Source organism: Electrona antarctica, assembly GCF_951216825.1.
Source record: "Electrona antarctica genome assembly, chromosome: 6".
NCBI lineage: Eukaryota > Metazoa > Chordata > Actinopteri > Myctophiformes > Myctophidae > Electrona > Electrona antarctica.
In genome coordinates, this window is record NC_136811.1 from 9,903,177 (window position 1) to 9,920,011 (window position 16,835).

General features: G+C 43.6%; 1 protein-coding gene across 4 annotated transcripts in view; it reads right to left on the reverse strand.

The window, feature by feature from the left end:
- Positions 1-16,835, reverse strand: part of osbpl3b (oxysterol binding protein-like 3b) — a 152,906-nt gene that overhangs the window by 35,188 nt on the left and 100,883 nt on the right. For 3 of the 4 annotated variants that reach the window (XM_079504540.1, XM_079504541.1, XM_079504543.1), the window contains 5 exons: positions 15,357-15,496; positions 13,955-14,059; positions 10,566-10,703; positions 7,793-7,886; positions 5,350-5,615 (listed from right to left, as the gene is read on the reverse strand). In XM_079504540.1, the coding sequence (XP_079360666.1) occupies positions 5,350-5,615; positions 7,793-7,886; positions 10,566-10,703; positions 13,955-14,059; positions 15,357-15,496 (743 nt within the window). The remainder of the gene's footprint in view (positions 1-5,349; positions 5,616-7,792; positions 7,887-10,565; positions 10,704-13,954; positions 14,060-15,356; positions 15,497-16,835) is intronic. The other variant, XM_079504542.1, reaches the window with a different exon arrangement.

Genomic DNA, 16,835 nt, shown 5'->3' on the forward strand with positions numbered 1-16,835 from the left:
TTGAGCACATGACCATAGAGATACTGTGTAACGATTTGTGAGATTTTTGGACAGAATCTGGAGGAGTAATATCAAAAAATGTGTTTTACAAAAGTCGGCCTCCTGGTGGCGCTATAAAAGGCAGATGCGGAAAATGCAGGTCAAAGATTTGTCCTTGGCCTCTAGGGAGTGTGCATGCAACGTTTCACGCAGATCGGTGCAGTTTTAGGTAAAACATGTGAAAAGCTGCCTCATGGTGGCGCTATAACAGGCCGTTCTGGAAAATGTGGGGCAGAGGTTCATCGTTGGCATCCAGGGAGTGTGTGTGTAAAGTTTGGCATCGACCGGGTTAACGGTGCCGGAGATTAGCTGGTAACAGACGGACGGAAGGACGGACACACACACGGACGGACACACACACACACACACGGACGGAGTGCAAAACATACTCTCTCCCCATGCCTTTGGCGCCTGGTGGAGACAATAATGATAACTAGAAAAAGTGCCCTTCTGGGCACAGGTCTCCACCAGGAGGATAGGACTGTGTGAGATGTTTGGCAAAATGTTTAGGAGTAATATAAACATGTTTGCCTTTGATGGCAATTGGATGACTTGAGGCATTTTGTTCCAAAAATGTGTTTTGCAAAAATCAACCTGTTGGTGGCGCTATAACAGGCCAATGTGAAAAGGGTGGGATATATTCCTCAGCCTAGTAAGAAAATGTGTGAAAGATTTCACGTAAATTGCATGCTGCGTTCATGATTTGAGGCTTTTGTTCAAACCGGGGCAATCTTGCAAACTGTGAAAGCCAATTATAGCCAATTAGGATGGAATATGAAATATCAGACAGATCCGACTTGAGCACATGACCATAGAGATACTGTGTAACGATTTGTGAGATTTTTGGACAGAATCTGGAGGAGTAATATCAAAAAATGTGTTTTACAAAAGTCGGCCTCCTGGTGGCGCTATAAAAGACAGATGCGGAAAATGCAGGTCAAAGGTTTGTCCTTGGCCTCTAGGGAGTGTGCATGCAACGTTTCACGCAGATCGGTGCAGTTTTAGGTAAAAAATGTGAAAAGCTGCCTCATGCTGGCGCTATAACAGGCCGTTCTGGAAAATGCGGGGCAGAGGTTCATCGTTGGCATCCAGGGAGTGTGTGTGCAAAGTTTGGCATCGACCAGGTTAACGGTGCCGGAGATTAGCTGGTAACAGACGGACGGAAGGACGGACGGACGGACACACACACGGACGGACACACACACACACACGGACGGAGTGCAAAACATACTCTCTCCCCATGCCTTCGGCCTGGTGGAGACAATGATAATAATAATAATGATAATAATATCTGGAATTTATATAGCGCTTTTCTAAGTATACAAAGATGCTTTTGATGAGAACAACTTTAAAGGAAATACAAAACAAAAAAATCTCATTTAAAACATAGGGGGTTTGCATGCCTGCCTATTTTATGAGTCTCAGAGAACTTTGCCATGAAAAAACAAAAAAAACAAAAACACATCACTTTGTGTGAAATCTCTTTTAGATTGCCGGCAGTTGTAATTTCCTCCCCACTTGTGTGTAATGGAGCTGAGAGTAGCCGACGGCTGATATAGGAGAGTGCTTCAGTCGACTCTGGGTCCTTTTGTAATGGTCATAATCATCATGGTACACACAGTAAAACACAGAGTTTTAACTGAGACTCTGAGAGTATAAAAGTGATCCTATGAAGATTCACGTTTTGTTTTTTTACACTCCCTCAGACGCTGTGCAGGAGCAGCGAGCGCTCATCATTACTTCCACAACGTGCACACAGGCTCCTACTTGCTTCCGATTCTCTTTCTCAACAACACAGTTATTTTACAAGCAGACGCCTCCTCAGGGCTGAGACATTTCTCCACCTCCTACACGTACATCTCCTCCCGGTCTAGATTACTGCAGCTCCACATACTCTCTCAAAAAAGGAAAAAAAACACTTTAGCCGTCACCAATTAGTTCAGGATGAAGCATTCAGGCTGTTAATTAAAACCAGAAGAGCACATTTCTACAAAATGCCTTCTAAATCAGTAGTTCTCAAGCCGTAATTACAAATGATTCGACATTGAATACGAAGTAACCAATCAAATATTTAAATAAGGGCCAATTAGTGTCTAATTTCTTTTTTTTTTCTTTTTTTTTTTAGATTTGTTTTTGGGGCTTTTTCTGCCTTTATGCCTATTGATATGGAACAGTATACAGACAGGAAAGGGGGAGAGAGATGCGGAGTGCCACGCGGCAAAGGCCGTCGTGCTCGGTCATCGAAACCACAGCACGCCGTCCAGCTGGCTCGGCAGCTTAGGTGCCCAGACGGGCCATTAGTGGCTCATTTCAATACGGTGATTACAACAGCAACATTAACAGCCAAATTAAATAGTGTTCAAGCATGTAGTGATGTCTCATAACATGAGACGACGGGGCTTGCACTTGAAAATCTCTAAATCTCTCTCAAACACTTGGTTACTTTTAAGGGCCGATTCATACTAGGAGTATGAATCGTTCGGCTGTAGTGCCGAAATGATTTCGGCTCGTCAGAAATTTTCAGTAGCACCGAAGAGCCGACTTTAGGGCGGTACCCCCCCCCCCCGTCACATTGAAGGCTCTACAGAGCCGAACCGACTTTTATTCGGCCCTAAGGCACGGCTCGGTCCAGCACTTTTTCATGTCAAGGACCCCCAAAATTGTATGTATTTGTCCACGGCCTTCACCAGCATCAGAGACCCTGACATCAGGGAGGAGATTAGACCCTGTGTAGATCTTTGAAATGACCTAGCTGAGGAGACTAGGCTAGCAAGTGCAGTGTTCCCTTTTAAATCACGCCTCAAAATACACAGTTTTTAGACCTGCATCATGTAGCCTACAGTAAGTACCCGATTACAGCCGGTTTGTGTGTTTCAATTTATTATCAAAACTCATAAATCATTTTATGTTTTCAATGTTATTCTTTTTGTTTCTCGCACATTTTTTGTGTTGTTTGCATCTCTGATGCAGTGGGCGAACATTAGGAGAAAGCAGGTGAACATTAGGAGAAAATAAGCAAACATCTGGTGAAAATAGCAAATCTACAAGCTCAGTTGCAACATCTTGTCTCGCTGTTTTTGGTGAAGAGATGTGGTGTAGAGGGAAAACCTTGGGGACTAAGTATAGGGTTTAAAAGGATACAAAGTGCTATAAGTTGATGATTATAACGAATAGATTTCCCTCCATAATCACTACATCATAGAGTCACCCACAGTACTAGGAGAGGAGACAATAATCAAGGATATGACATGAATACCACCCCTTGTGCTAGTTAGAATGATGCAACAACCTACAGGAGTTTAGATTTCAGACGAAAAGGAGCAGCTTGCAGGTAGCCGTGTATTATTCTGGCATCTCAAATTCGAGCCTCTCTGCATCCGCTCCCATTACATCGATCAAATCTATTTCCAGGAGTGAGAGCAGAGGTGAAACAGGAGCCGCTTAACACATGTACTCCATTTGTCACAAAATATTATAGTGGTGTCGCCTTCCTGCCTGATGAAACTACACACGCACGCACGCACGCACGCACGCACGCTCATTTTGTATGCTTCTCACCGTCTTCATCTTGTCTGTTTAATTGCTACTGCAGGTGTGCTGTTTACTTCTCCTATATAGTACTACTCAGCACAATCCCTCAGCCACTTGCCCTGTTGTTGTTGTTCTTGTTTGGTACTTACAACTAACAACCTTGCTCGTTCTGCTAGATGCCTTAATTGTAAATGTAATTTTTTGGAATACCCATTGTTTATTTTTTATATTTTTGTTTTTTTTGTGGCTTTCGCCTTTATTTTTTATATTTTTTTATGGAGGGACAGATAGTAGGCTGACAGGAAATGGGGGAGACATACAGTAAAGGCCGTCGGGATCGGGAGTCGAACCCGAGGCACACTGCCAGATTGGATTACCAGCCAAGGTGCCTGGACCGCTGAGCCACGGCCCAGGCCTTGAATAAACATTATTGATAGTTTTGGTCTAAAACGGCCTTTGCGGTCTAAGACTGACGCTCACATATCTGTAATAATAGCTTTAACCAATCTGTAATAGCATCAAGTACGTCCGGCCGGGGAAACTCCCCCCCGTCAGGTGAAAAGAAGCAGCTTGCATAGAAAGTTGCATGAGATCAGTCCGCTGCCCCCCACCCCAGGTTGGCAGAGGAAGTGTAGCGCCCAGGATTACATTAGATATATATAAATCTATCTATGTACTGATTAATTGAGAAAGAAATAAAGCCAGAGTAACTTTAAAATGACCCCAGAAGTGTTTCAATGTATAATACCCCTTTAGGAGTGGTAGGATAAGGCTCTGATGCTAATACATTTTAGTCTATTTCTGATGGGTTTTTAGAGGAGGCTGCCGGAGCGGGGCAGGAAGGGAGGGAACCCAAATCAACCTTTTACTTTACAGCTCTTTATTCCTAATGGCCTCATGCACATTCGGTAAGCCTCTACTCCATCTCATGGGGCGACCGCAGACCCTGACCATCAACATTCCAATGACTTTTTTAACAGATACTGTAAGCTCATTTTGCGTTGGTGTCGCGGGAATGGCCTCCTCGCGGCTTATGCAGCCTGGCCTTTATCTGGCAGCAAAAGATATCTTATCAAAACTCCTAATCTGCAATATGCCCCAGCCATTGATGGAGGTTGATACACTGCCCTTAGCAACAGTGATTGTGCACATTTCACATTTCTAGACAGACAGACAGACAGGCAGACAGGCAGAGAGACATTTTCTGAAAGACTCATGTTGCTACAGTATGTCAAGTGGTTCTCACACGTTTTCATGTCAAGGACCCCCAAAATGATATGTATTTGGCTGCGGACCCCCCCCCCCCCATCTCAAAAATATGTTGTGCCAGGGACCTCCAAATTTGTTTGCTTTAAAATATATATATATATATTCAAAGATTTGCACACATATTCACAAAAAACATGCTCTCACCATGCGTTCAAACTAGGGCTTTAACTGATAAATTTCGAATTACAGAAACAATAACGTGATTAAAAAAGATTAACGCATTTTAATCGCGCTTCGTTTTTGCACCACGGAACCTTTCTCACAGGACGAGTTTCAGGCGTACCGATCACACCGGTGCACGTACGCAATGGGAGAAGTAAGCCGATGAGACCCATTTGTTTGACCCAGTGGATGGAAATTTATATAAAAAAAAACCTCACTAACCAACTTGGCCCAGTTGGTTGTCCCCACGCTCAATAGAAGTCTATGTATAGCCGCCATTAGACTGAAGCCCCATGAAGTGAACGCAGTTTGCGTAACTCTGTCTATATCTAAGGCTCTGGTTCTCACCATGCGTTCAAAGGGGTCGGTGGTGCTGGCGGCGCGGTCCAGCAGCTCGCTGTACTCCAGCTCCTCGCACAGCCTCTGCAGCGTGTTGAGAGGCTCGTTGAGCTGCACGGGCATGGCCACCTTGGACAGGTCCTTGCCGATGTTGTTCTTCAGTATGTTCCACAGGCTGACGCTGCTGGTGTTGGGGCACGGCGCGGGCAAACACGACCTTCTCCGCTGGCCCTGGGAGGACGAGGAGGGGGAGGGGGCGCCGTTCTGCGCGCAGCCTGCGGAGGTCAGGTCAGGAATCAGTGGTGGAAAGTAACTAAGTTATTTTACTTAAGTACTGTACTTAAGTACAATTTTGAGGTATTTGTACTTTACTTGAGTACTTTTACTTCTACTCCAATATACATCTCGGAGCAAAGATTTGTACTTTTACTTCACTACAATTATTTGAAAACATTAGTTACTAGTTACTTTGGCGATTTTAATTTTGATTAGAAAACATACATTAACTAACCACTTCAACCCTATACATTTCGGCCATTTGAAAATAGCCGATCTACAAGTTCACAATGCGTCGCAACGCGACGCATTGTGAACTTGTAGATCGGCTATTTTCAATAGATTTTCTACACATTTTGAACTTGTAAAATGTGACATTCTGCAATATGAATACTTTTACTTGTAGTACTTTAAGTACATTTCAATGCCGATACTTTTGTACTTTGTACTGTAAATTGCAGTATTGGTACTTTTACTTAAGTAAAACAATTGAGTACTTTTTCCACCACTGTCAGGAATACAACAACAACAACACCGCTACTTTTGTAGCCGAACGGGCGAAATAGCACGTAATTGCAATTCCGTACATACACGTCTAGAAAACCCCCAAATACATATAAATCGTACATATTACACTGACTACTGTTTTGACCGCGACAGAGGCGTGGCTTTCACTAGTACGGAAGTGCTATTTCACCGTGTCTGGGTCGTAATGGGTGAGTTCGGGTTTAACATTATTTACTACTATTCTGTCCATACAGTTGGAGGCCATCGATATTGTCCTTTTCTTTTTGCTGAGGTTTGCGTGATCTGCGCAAAAGGACAGTTAACCCATTTTGGGCGGGAACCCCTTTTGGTGTTTTAAACATTGTTATAATTTAGCTATTGAAAAATAGCAGATCTACAAGCTCATAGCGCGCCACCGAGTGGCGCGCTACGAGCTTGTAGGTCTGCTATTTTTGAAAAATCGTGAAAATATTTATTTCAGAAAACTGGAGGATTTAGAAGGATTTTTTTAAATGTTGAGGTCAGGCCTAAATGGGTCAAATGATAAGGGACAATATCGGTGGCACCCAACTGTATATGGGTTACAACTCGGACGGGGCTGAGTCGGCTCTACCGAACATTGCAACGCTCGACACGGCCCTGCTCGGTGGCGTCTCCCGTGGCTCAAGTTCGGTAGAGACGGCGCCCCTCCGTCATTGTCTTTGGGGAGGATATCAGTTAACCTGACTCCGCCAGATGGGGCAGCAGAGAGTACACTGGGTTCCCCCCTCCTGCTCCCATCTGGGAACTCTCAGGCAGACTTGAACGGCCTGGCCAATCAGCGGCAGCTATAGAGGCGGGATCAAGGCATACACAGTGCTCCCAGTGTACTCTCTGCTGCCCCATCTGGCGGAGTCAGGTTAGATATCAGTGTCATATGCACAGAATTTCAGAGGCATCTGGTTAGGATGCCTCTCGGGCGTCTCCCTAGGGAGGTCCTCGATGCACGTTCCCACTGGGAGGAGACCCCCGGGGCAGACCAAGGCGCAGATGGAGGGATTACAGTGTATGACCATATCTGTAACGTCTCAATAGACCAACTACAACTACCGCAGTTGAGTTCGTTGTATTAACCCATTTTGACCTGAGATCAGATTCTAAAAATGTCTGTTTGAAAATGACAGTTTTCTGAAAAAGCTATGTTTCTATGTCAGTCGTTCTTCGATTTTTACAAAAATAGCAGACCTATAAGCTATGAGCGTGTAGATCTGCTATTTTTCAATAGCTAAAGCATAACATAATGCTAACACCAAAAGGGGTTCAATACAAACATACTCTGTCATACAGATTGGTCAACTGAAAATAATAATGTTTTATACACACAAAAAAGTGTGTTCTAAACAGCTGAAAGGACGTTGACAAGGGTTTTCACCCCGTGTCCTAGCAACAAACAGGAGTATGAAGCTGTCAGGATAACATAAACTCGCAGGTGTGGGGGAAAAAAAGAGGATATTAATGATTAAACTAAAGATCACATGTGTAATAAAAGAGCAACAGTTACGTTCTCATAACACACGAGAAAGTTGTACAGCAGACTGTTAATTAAAAATAACAGCAGTTTCATGATAGTGTGTGCCTCACAGCCAGCGCACACGCACGTACACACGCACACACACGCACGCACACGCACCTGAGGTCGGTCGCTCGATTTCCGTCTCGTTGCTGAAGTTGTCCATGGACAGGTTGTCGCTGATGTCGCTGATGTATGAGTCATCCTCTGAGGCCTGAAAGACACGTAGCATGCAGGGTAGGGTCATTGAGTCATCAGTCCTTATGCAGCGTCACGCACGTCTCGACAGCAGGGGGGGGGGGGGGGGGGGGGAGTGGGGGGGGGTCTATCCCTCAGGAACGCGTTTCCAAATTGGAATCGACATCACAGGCTCTCCAGGTATTTTTAGCCGAGAGTAATTAACTCCCCATTTGCCCACTGCTTGTACAAGACAGGAGATTGAGCGACTGTCTGGGAGAGTCTGAACACTGCAGCAGCAGCAGCTACAGCTGGCACAGGACATGTTTTGTCGGCAGTAGAAAAGCACAACTTGCTCCTTTAATCCCTAAAATGTATCTTCAGTGATTTCACTTAATTTAAATCTCTTTTTTTTGGATAATCCTCCCTACTATAGAGTGTGCTGTCCCCAGTTAACCCCTGGCGTCAAAAAAAACGTAGGTTTCATTTTCGGCTATAGAGGGAGGGCCCAGCCTTCATCCGATCAGGATGAGAGGGGCCTTCCTCCAATCATGATCGAGTGGGGGTGGGCGTGCTGTTGGCCTGTTGCACACTGTAGAGTGTGTGCATGTGCACATCTTGTTACCGGGACGGACCGGGGGGGGGGGGGTTTCCAAATCACCCAAATCACGGAATGCTCCTTTAAACCTGATGTCCCTACAGTATATTGGGCAGGAAGGAAGACAAATGTCAAATATGCGACAAATAGAGGGTATGCGCCATGACATCATCATCATACCAGAAGTTATGCGGGAAATGCCTATTTGACAGCCCGTACATCCAAACAGAAATGTCCTATCCGATTGCATTAAGTGACGTTAAACGACCACACACACACACACACACACACACACACACACACACACACACACACACACACACACACACACACACACACACACACACACACACACACACACACACACACACACACACACACACACACACACACACACACACACACACACACACACACACACACACACACACACACACACACACACACACACACACACACACACACACACACACGTATGTACACTTTCCAACTTGTTTGGGGTCATTTTAACATCTACTCAGGCTTTTGTGAGCACAAAGCATGCTCGAGGAAGGTCTCGGTGACCGCAAACGTTGTGTCTTGTAGAGCCTAATCAGGTTTTTCTGTTTCAAGTCAGGCAGTGATGTGCGGATGAAAAAAGCTTCTGTAGCTGCGTGGATGGAGGGCATATTTAAGGTACATGCCGTTATCCCGCGCAAAGGGACGCACACGCAGGTCCGACGCACCAAAGACCCGACATTCGGGACCAACGGTCAGACATGCGGTGGAACATGCGCTGCTCCCGTGCTTGCGGTTATGGTTAGGTTAGGGTCTGAGGTATAGGTTGTCGGTCTAATGACAGTCGGACCAATAGTATGTCGGAACTAAAGACTGTATACCCATGTGCAAATATACCCCAAAAACAACTAAAGACTGTATACCCATGTGCAAATATACCCCAAAAACAACTAAAGACTGTATACCCATGTGCAAATATACCCCAAAAACAACTAAAGCCTGTATACCCATGTGCAAATATACCCCAAAAACAACTAAAGCCTGTATACCCATGTGCAAATATACCCCAAAAACAACTAAAGCCTGTATACCCATGTGCAAATATACCCCCAAAACAACTAAAGCCTGTATACCCATGTGCAAATATACCCCAAAAACAACTAAAGACTGTATACCCATGTGCAAATATACCCCAAAAACAACTAAAGACTGTATACCCATGTGCAAATATACCCCAAAAACAACTAAAGACTGTATACCCATGTGCAAATATACCCCAAAAACAACTAAAGCCTGTATACCCATGTGCAAATATACCCCAAAAACAACTAAAGCCTGTATACCCATGTGCAAATATACCCCAAAAACAACTAAAGCCTGTATACCCATGTGCAAATATACCCCCAAAACAACTAAAGCCTGTATACCCATGTGCAAATATACCCCAAAAACAACTAAAGACTGTATACCCATGTGCAAATATACCCCAAAAACAACTAAAGACTGTATACCCATGTGCAAATATACCCCAAAAACAACTAAAGACTGTATACCCATGTGCAAATATACCCCAAAAACAACTAAAGACTGTATACCCATGTGCAAATATACCCCAAAAACAACTAAAGACTGTATACCCATGTGCAAATATACCCCAAAAACAACTAAAGACTGTATACCCATGTGCAAATATACCCCAAAAACAACTAAAGACTGTATACCCATGTGCAAATATACCCCAAAAACAACTAAAGACTGTATACCCATGTGCAAATATACCCCAAAAACAACTAAAGACTGTATACCCATGTGCAAATATACCCCAAAAACAACTAACAGGGACTTTTTAAATATCATTATTAAAAAGGGTTCACTCTCAGCACAGAGAGCAGGGTATATCCTCATTTTCAGAGCTGGCCGACAACAGAACCTCCTGTTCATAGCAGATCTTACCTCATTTTCAGAGGAGCTAGCTGACAACAGAACCTCCTGTTCATAGCAGAACTTACCTCATTTTCAGAGGAGCTAGCTGAAAACAGAACCTCCTGTTCATAGAGTAACTTACCTGATTGTCAGAGGAGCTATCTGACAACAGAACCTCCTGTTCATAGCAGAACTTACCTCATTTTCAGAGGAGCTGGCCGACAACAGAACCTCCTGTGCGTCAAAGAACTCGGACAGGGACTCTGTGATGGAGGCCCTGCTCTCATCGGAGGCCTGGTGCACCAGGTGACAGGATTCCTCTCTGGAGTCCTGTTTCTATAGAAGACAATAGCAGAGGTATAAGGATGAAAGCAGGGCAGAAACCTTTTTTTGTTCAATCTAAATTTAGAGTAGCCAATTAGTTATTTTCTTCTCACTTCTTTTTCCTCGTTATGCCAATTAATTCCTCCTCACACATTTTGTTTTGTGTTGCCATTGCCGTTAACTGGCTCACCTGCCTCCTACCAGGAAGGTGTAGCCTAGAGCCTTCCCCGGCTGACGGGATCTCTTGAGGGCGTAAAATGAAACCAAATGGACCCGTAAGGGTCCATTTGGTTTCATTGTACGCCCTCAAGAGCCCTGTTATCTCTCCTAGTGGTACCACGTTAATACAGCATGGAAATGTGGACAAAATCGTATCCAACGACAACAAAATATTCCACGTTTTGTGTCCGAGAGGCTAAATGTCATCAAGTGGTGGTCCGTGTGACTCAAATGCTGAATAAATAATGGGCCTTGATATTAAAAAAAAGGTTGAAAATCACTGCCCTAGACGGGCGTGGTGGTGGAACTGACCCCTGCAACAACCTACACCAACCAAACGCTTCAGGGCAACATCTTATTACGAGAAAAAGCCCAGGAGTATGACAACTATAACTATGATGAACTGTGTGTCATATTTCTAAACCTACAAACAAAAAGGTATAGGAGCAGCAGCACCAGTAGTGGGGAGGTGCTGACCGCAGGAGACAAAACTTGGACACAGAAAGGAAAGAGGCCGCACAGCTCGTATAGTCACGATGCTAGAAACTTGTATTGAACCAGTTGGTTACATTTTTCTTTCTTTCTTTCTTTCTGTGTTTTTTGTCTTTCCACTTGCCTTTAATTGGGAGGTGTGGACTAGTATCTATGCTCAACCAAACACTTCTTAAGTTTTCTTGTCCACATTTACAACAGCTGTTCAACACTCCAGGGCAGGTGTCTCTGCTGTGTTAGTTTCCATCATAATTATTATGTATTTTATAGTCATCCCAAAAATGTTTGTCTGCGTTTTCATGGCCATTCTGTTCTCATTTGCAAGCCCAAAACTAAATTAAAACCGGTATTAATCACATAGACCCGGGGCCAAAAGCACTAGTACGTTCTAAAATAATAATTACAATAATAATTCCCCTCTTTTTTTTGTGTGCATGACACCATGGTCTATCACCATAGAGCTAATCTCAGAAGAAAGCTTTTAGCTTAGCACAGCTAGGTTGTTCAGCACAGGTTGTTCCCCAGGGATTCCAGCCAGGGACGTGATTAAGTGGATCAGCTTGCAGCTCTCGTCAGCAAATCTGATTAATCAAGCAAAACGAGTCCTTGAGGAAACCAGATTCTGATGGCTGATTTAAAGTGCATGTGAGACATGGAACATAATATAGCCTTCGTGTGACTGCAATACTCTTTCTGTCCCTCTGTCCTCTTTTGCTAATTATTTTCAGCCATTTTTTGTAGGATGTACAGACCTCTGTCATACTCCTTCTGTTCAACAGTCCTTGCTAACATGCGCCGCTCCGGCCCAGTGTTGTTTTTGGCAGCACATTTTGATTTTAGTTTTAGTCATAGTCTCTTGAATAGTTTATTTAGTTTCAGTCACCTGGAATGTGTGTTAGCGTTAGTCTAGTTTTAGTCGACTAAATATCATAAGATTTTAGTCAACTAAATCTACAGTTGATTTGGTCGAACAAAATGTGTTTTGGCGGGCCTTGATGCCGTCGTAATTCACTTGCTGAAAATAGCCGATCTACAAGCCCGAGCACAGAGTGCCGCGCTACGAGCTTGTAGGTCTGCTATTTTTTGAAAAATGAAAATGTGTTGCAAATCTTTGAATATATATTCTTTCAGAGCGAGCGTTTTTAACTCAAATCTTTGCTTCTGGGAGGATCCCTGGAATAACATATTTTCAGATGGGGGGGGGGGTCGGTGGCCAATTACATATCATTTTTGGGGTCCTTGACATGAAATATTGAGCACCACTGATACAGAAACATAGGTATTTCGGAAAACTGTCAGATTTATTTTTAAATTTCGACGTCAGGCCTAAATGGGTTATTAAAAATCCACTGTAGTCTTGTTATGAGCTACTTCCTTCGGACCATATCTAAACTCTGTTTGGATGAATGGGCTGTCAATGGGAAGTTGCACCTAGTTAGCACCTTGCTGGCAAGATGGCAGCGGCGTGCAGTATAATTGTGTTCGTATAGACGCTCGTCAAGCCTGATTGGAACCCCTAGACGTATCATGATGATGGACAGGTGCTGTACCCCTGCAACACCCCAACGCCTTAAGGCCTAGTTCACACCTACACAACAAATGTTTGGTCCGTGTGTGATGCCTGATTGCTTTTTGATTGCTGCTCCAATTCATTTTCAATGGGAGTCACATGGTTTGACCAAACATTTTTGTTTGATGAGGGGGGAGCAATCATTAATCAGCGATCAAACACAAATGTTTGATCAAACCATGTGACTCCCATTGGAAAAGCATTGTGGTGGCCCAAAAAAACAAAAAAAAGACCAAACATTGCTTGATTGGTGTTTGGTACGTGTGAATGAGGCCTGACTGTGCGTGATTCTAGAGGAGAGGAAATATCATGTTCCCCGAGTGAAGAATCCAATTTCAGCTTGCTTGATAAGACAGAGAGAATCTTTGGTTGGTTGGGGCCAAAGTGGAGTGAGTCATGAGGAGATGACAGTAGAGTGGAAGCAGGACATGCTTGTGAATGTGAATGGGACTGGAGGAGAGCCATGATCAACTGAAGTCACATTTAGTGGAACATTTGACACAGTGGAGCCAGATGAGGCTGAATGCAAAACATAAATCATAATGGTATACACAGCAAAATTCGGCTCTTTCACTAACTTTTAGACTAAGTTAAATCAACTCGAAAGATTATATATATATATTTTTTTAGACAAAGGCAAAAGTGGCGTGACACTTAATCACCAGTCAGCCTTCATCAACTAGAGATTGTATTTTTGGCAGTTGAATATAACTATTAAAAAAACAATAGAGACAGGAAACTGATTAAGGGCAGAAACACAGGGTGAAAAACCACATGCAACACACACACACACACACACACACACACAGGTCTCTAGCCGGAATCGAACCGCCGACGACACACTAATCGGCCGGACTGCCAGTTCTCCACAACAACAACAAGGCAGGATTTTGCTGTGTAATAACAACGAAGGAATAAGGAATACGGTGAAGGGAGGTATGACGGAGTGAGAGGGGGCTTCATCACACATTCCCACACCCACCTGCAGGGGGGCCGATACGTTTATTAGCACCGAGGGCTCTACGATGCGGGACGCTGCGTGAATCTTGTACAGACGCTCTTTCAGCTCAGAGTTCTGGGCTATGGCCTACAGGGAAATAACCGCTTATTAATTTAACACAACACAAGCCAAACAACAAAACGCAGTCAAACTTGACACGCTGATACTGTAGGTATACATTTCAAACAAACCAACAAAACCATTGAATAGTCATAATAATAATAATAAAGTGTATTTGTATAGGCTATGATATACAGTAGCTATTTTCATGCATGGACATTTAGCTCAAAAGAGACAAAATCCTTGCACTGGGAGAGACACAGTACAAAGTGAGAATGTACAACACTCAAGCAACTACATTATAGGAACTAACTCAAGAAACTACTGTATTAGTGCATACTTTCATACTGTCAGCACAAACTGTACTCTTATTTATATTAAAATTGATTCAAATGGATGTTAAGATAAATTATATTTAAATAATGCTATTTTCATCTCATCTCAAACCACATCAAAGCTTCCATGAATCGAATCATTTGAATCAAAGTAGCCTACATATCCCAGAGAGAATAATGTGTAATGAGTATGAGCCCAAATGTCTGGAAAGCAAAACAAAAGGAAACAAACAATATGAGACAAAAACTGCTTCAATCACATAATATTATTGTGTGAAGGAATTCTTAGTGACCGATTCATGTAACACACATAATAATGTGTTTCTCAACTGGGTCTTATTAGCACATGAGGGCCACACATTTTGCTTTGGGCACTAATTTGGGACCCAAACCAAACGTTGAGAACCTCTGAGGTTAGGCTATACAGACAAAGTAAAATGGTGGCTTGCGTGCCGTGAACAATGTGCCACAACAACAGAAGCTCCATGGCTGAAACTTCACAGGGAACACAAGGGAAACAGACTCTGGGTGGGAGGTGATGATGTGTTTCGCGCACGCACGCGCGCGCACGCACGCACGCACGCGTGCGCACACACGCGCGCGCACACACACGAATGCACGCACACGCACACCAACTTATTTATGTGTTTTACTTTTTATTCTACTACTGTACATCTGCAGCTCTGTATGAAAGTGGTAGCAGATGGATGGGGGGGGGGGGGGGGGGTCCCTCTTTTCTCCCTTACTTTCTTTCTTATCCTGGGAGTTTGGACCTCGTTAGTTTACATTGTTAAATGTGGAACTGTAAAGCCCTTTCAGACTGTAGGAGCGAATTAAGAGCCACTGTGTAGTACAAATAAACATGACTTGACTTGAATGAGGTATAGGATAACCTTGTGTGCGTGCGTGCGTGCGTGCGTGCGTGCGTGCGTGCGTGCGTGCGTGCGTGCGTGCGTGCGTGCGTGCGTTGAGTGTGAGCAGTTACATACCGCAGCCAGTGCATTCTTCATACCCAGATGCTGTGGGGAGGTGGGTGGGCTTGTAGCAGCTTCGTGATGACCCAGCAGTTGTTTCAACCTGTCCCTCTCCGACGTCAGAGAGCCCAGTGCTGCCTTCATGGTGCTGTGCACTGGAGGGGGGGGGGGGGGGATGGAGAGGGGGACAGAAGTCAAACTTGGTGTGTGGCTATGGGTGGCGCAGCGCGGACGCTCAACCTCTAGTCTACAACCACAGTCAAGAAGAACCAGAGTGAAACTGGGAAAAGGAAAACGCTCTACTCGCACTATTATGCTCAAATTGCACCTTCGTAAACTACATTTATTGTATATATCTCTGCTGTCCGGAGGAAACTCCAAAATGTAAATTTTTCAGGAAATGAAAAATATACGTTTTTAAGGAAATTAATAAAACCTTATATTTTTTAAGGAAATTAATATTTTTAAACGATGCAACACTGCCTCATCAAAGTCGGTGTTGTGACTTCTGATATTGTCAATTACTTGCATGAGAAGGAGAAAGGTGGTGGAGTTATAGCTGTTTTAGCAGACCGTTTGAGGGTCCAATGGAGTTAAGAGGTTTTGTCCAAAGCGTTTTTTTACTACTTTCCTTTGGTTCAATATTTTCGAAACAACACACAGACGTAAAGGGTGTTCAACAGCACTGATTTATGGAATAAAATCAAAAACCTCAAAAATTGAGTTATGAGGTTTCCCCCCGGACAGCAACGATTATGGAACATATAGCCTCAAATTGCACCTTTTTAAATTAAATGTTGTTGCATAATATATATGGAGCATAACCTACTGGGAAGCTGTTCAGAAAAATAAATTACCTATAACTTTACTACTACAAAGAAAACATGCACATGCTGTGTTTGCTGTGTTTTTGTTGTTTTGAATGTTATGTTATCTATGCTGCTGCATTGTCTGAAGGAAGCCAAACAGAAATACGCAACAAGTAACAAAAAAGTACAACCTTGAAAGCACACAACATGCTCTCCTTTTCACCATCTCTCCTGTGCACTAATAGTCAGCTGTGGTGGTCACATGGATTCAAGCAAAAATGAAAAGCTCACGAGTCACGACTGAAAACAGCTGCCAGCTAGACTTATGCTAGACTATCTAAGCCAGCTAGATTTATGATAGACTATCTATGACAGCTAGACTTATGCTAGACTATCTGCCAGCTAGACTTATGCTAGACTATCTGCCAGCTAGACTTATGCTAGACTATCTGCCAGCTAGATTTATGCTAGACTTATGCTAGACTATCTGCCAGCTAGACTTATGCTAGACTATCTGCCAGCTAGATTTATGCTAGACTTATGCTAGACTATCTGCCAGCTAGACTTATGCTAGACTATCTGCCAGCTAGACTTATGATAGACTATCTGCCAGCTAGATTTATGCTAGACTTATGCTAGACTATCTGCCAGCTAGACTTATGCTAGACTATCTGCCAGCTAGATT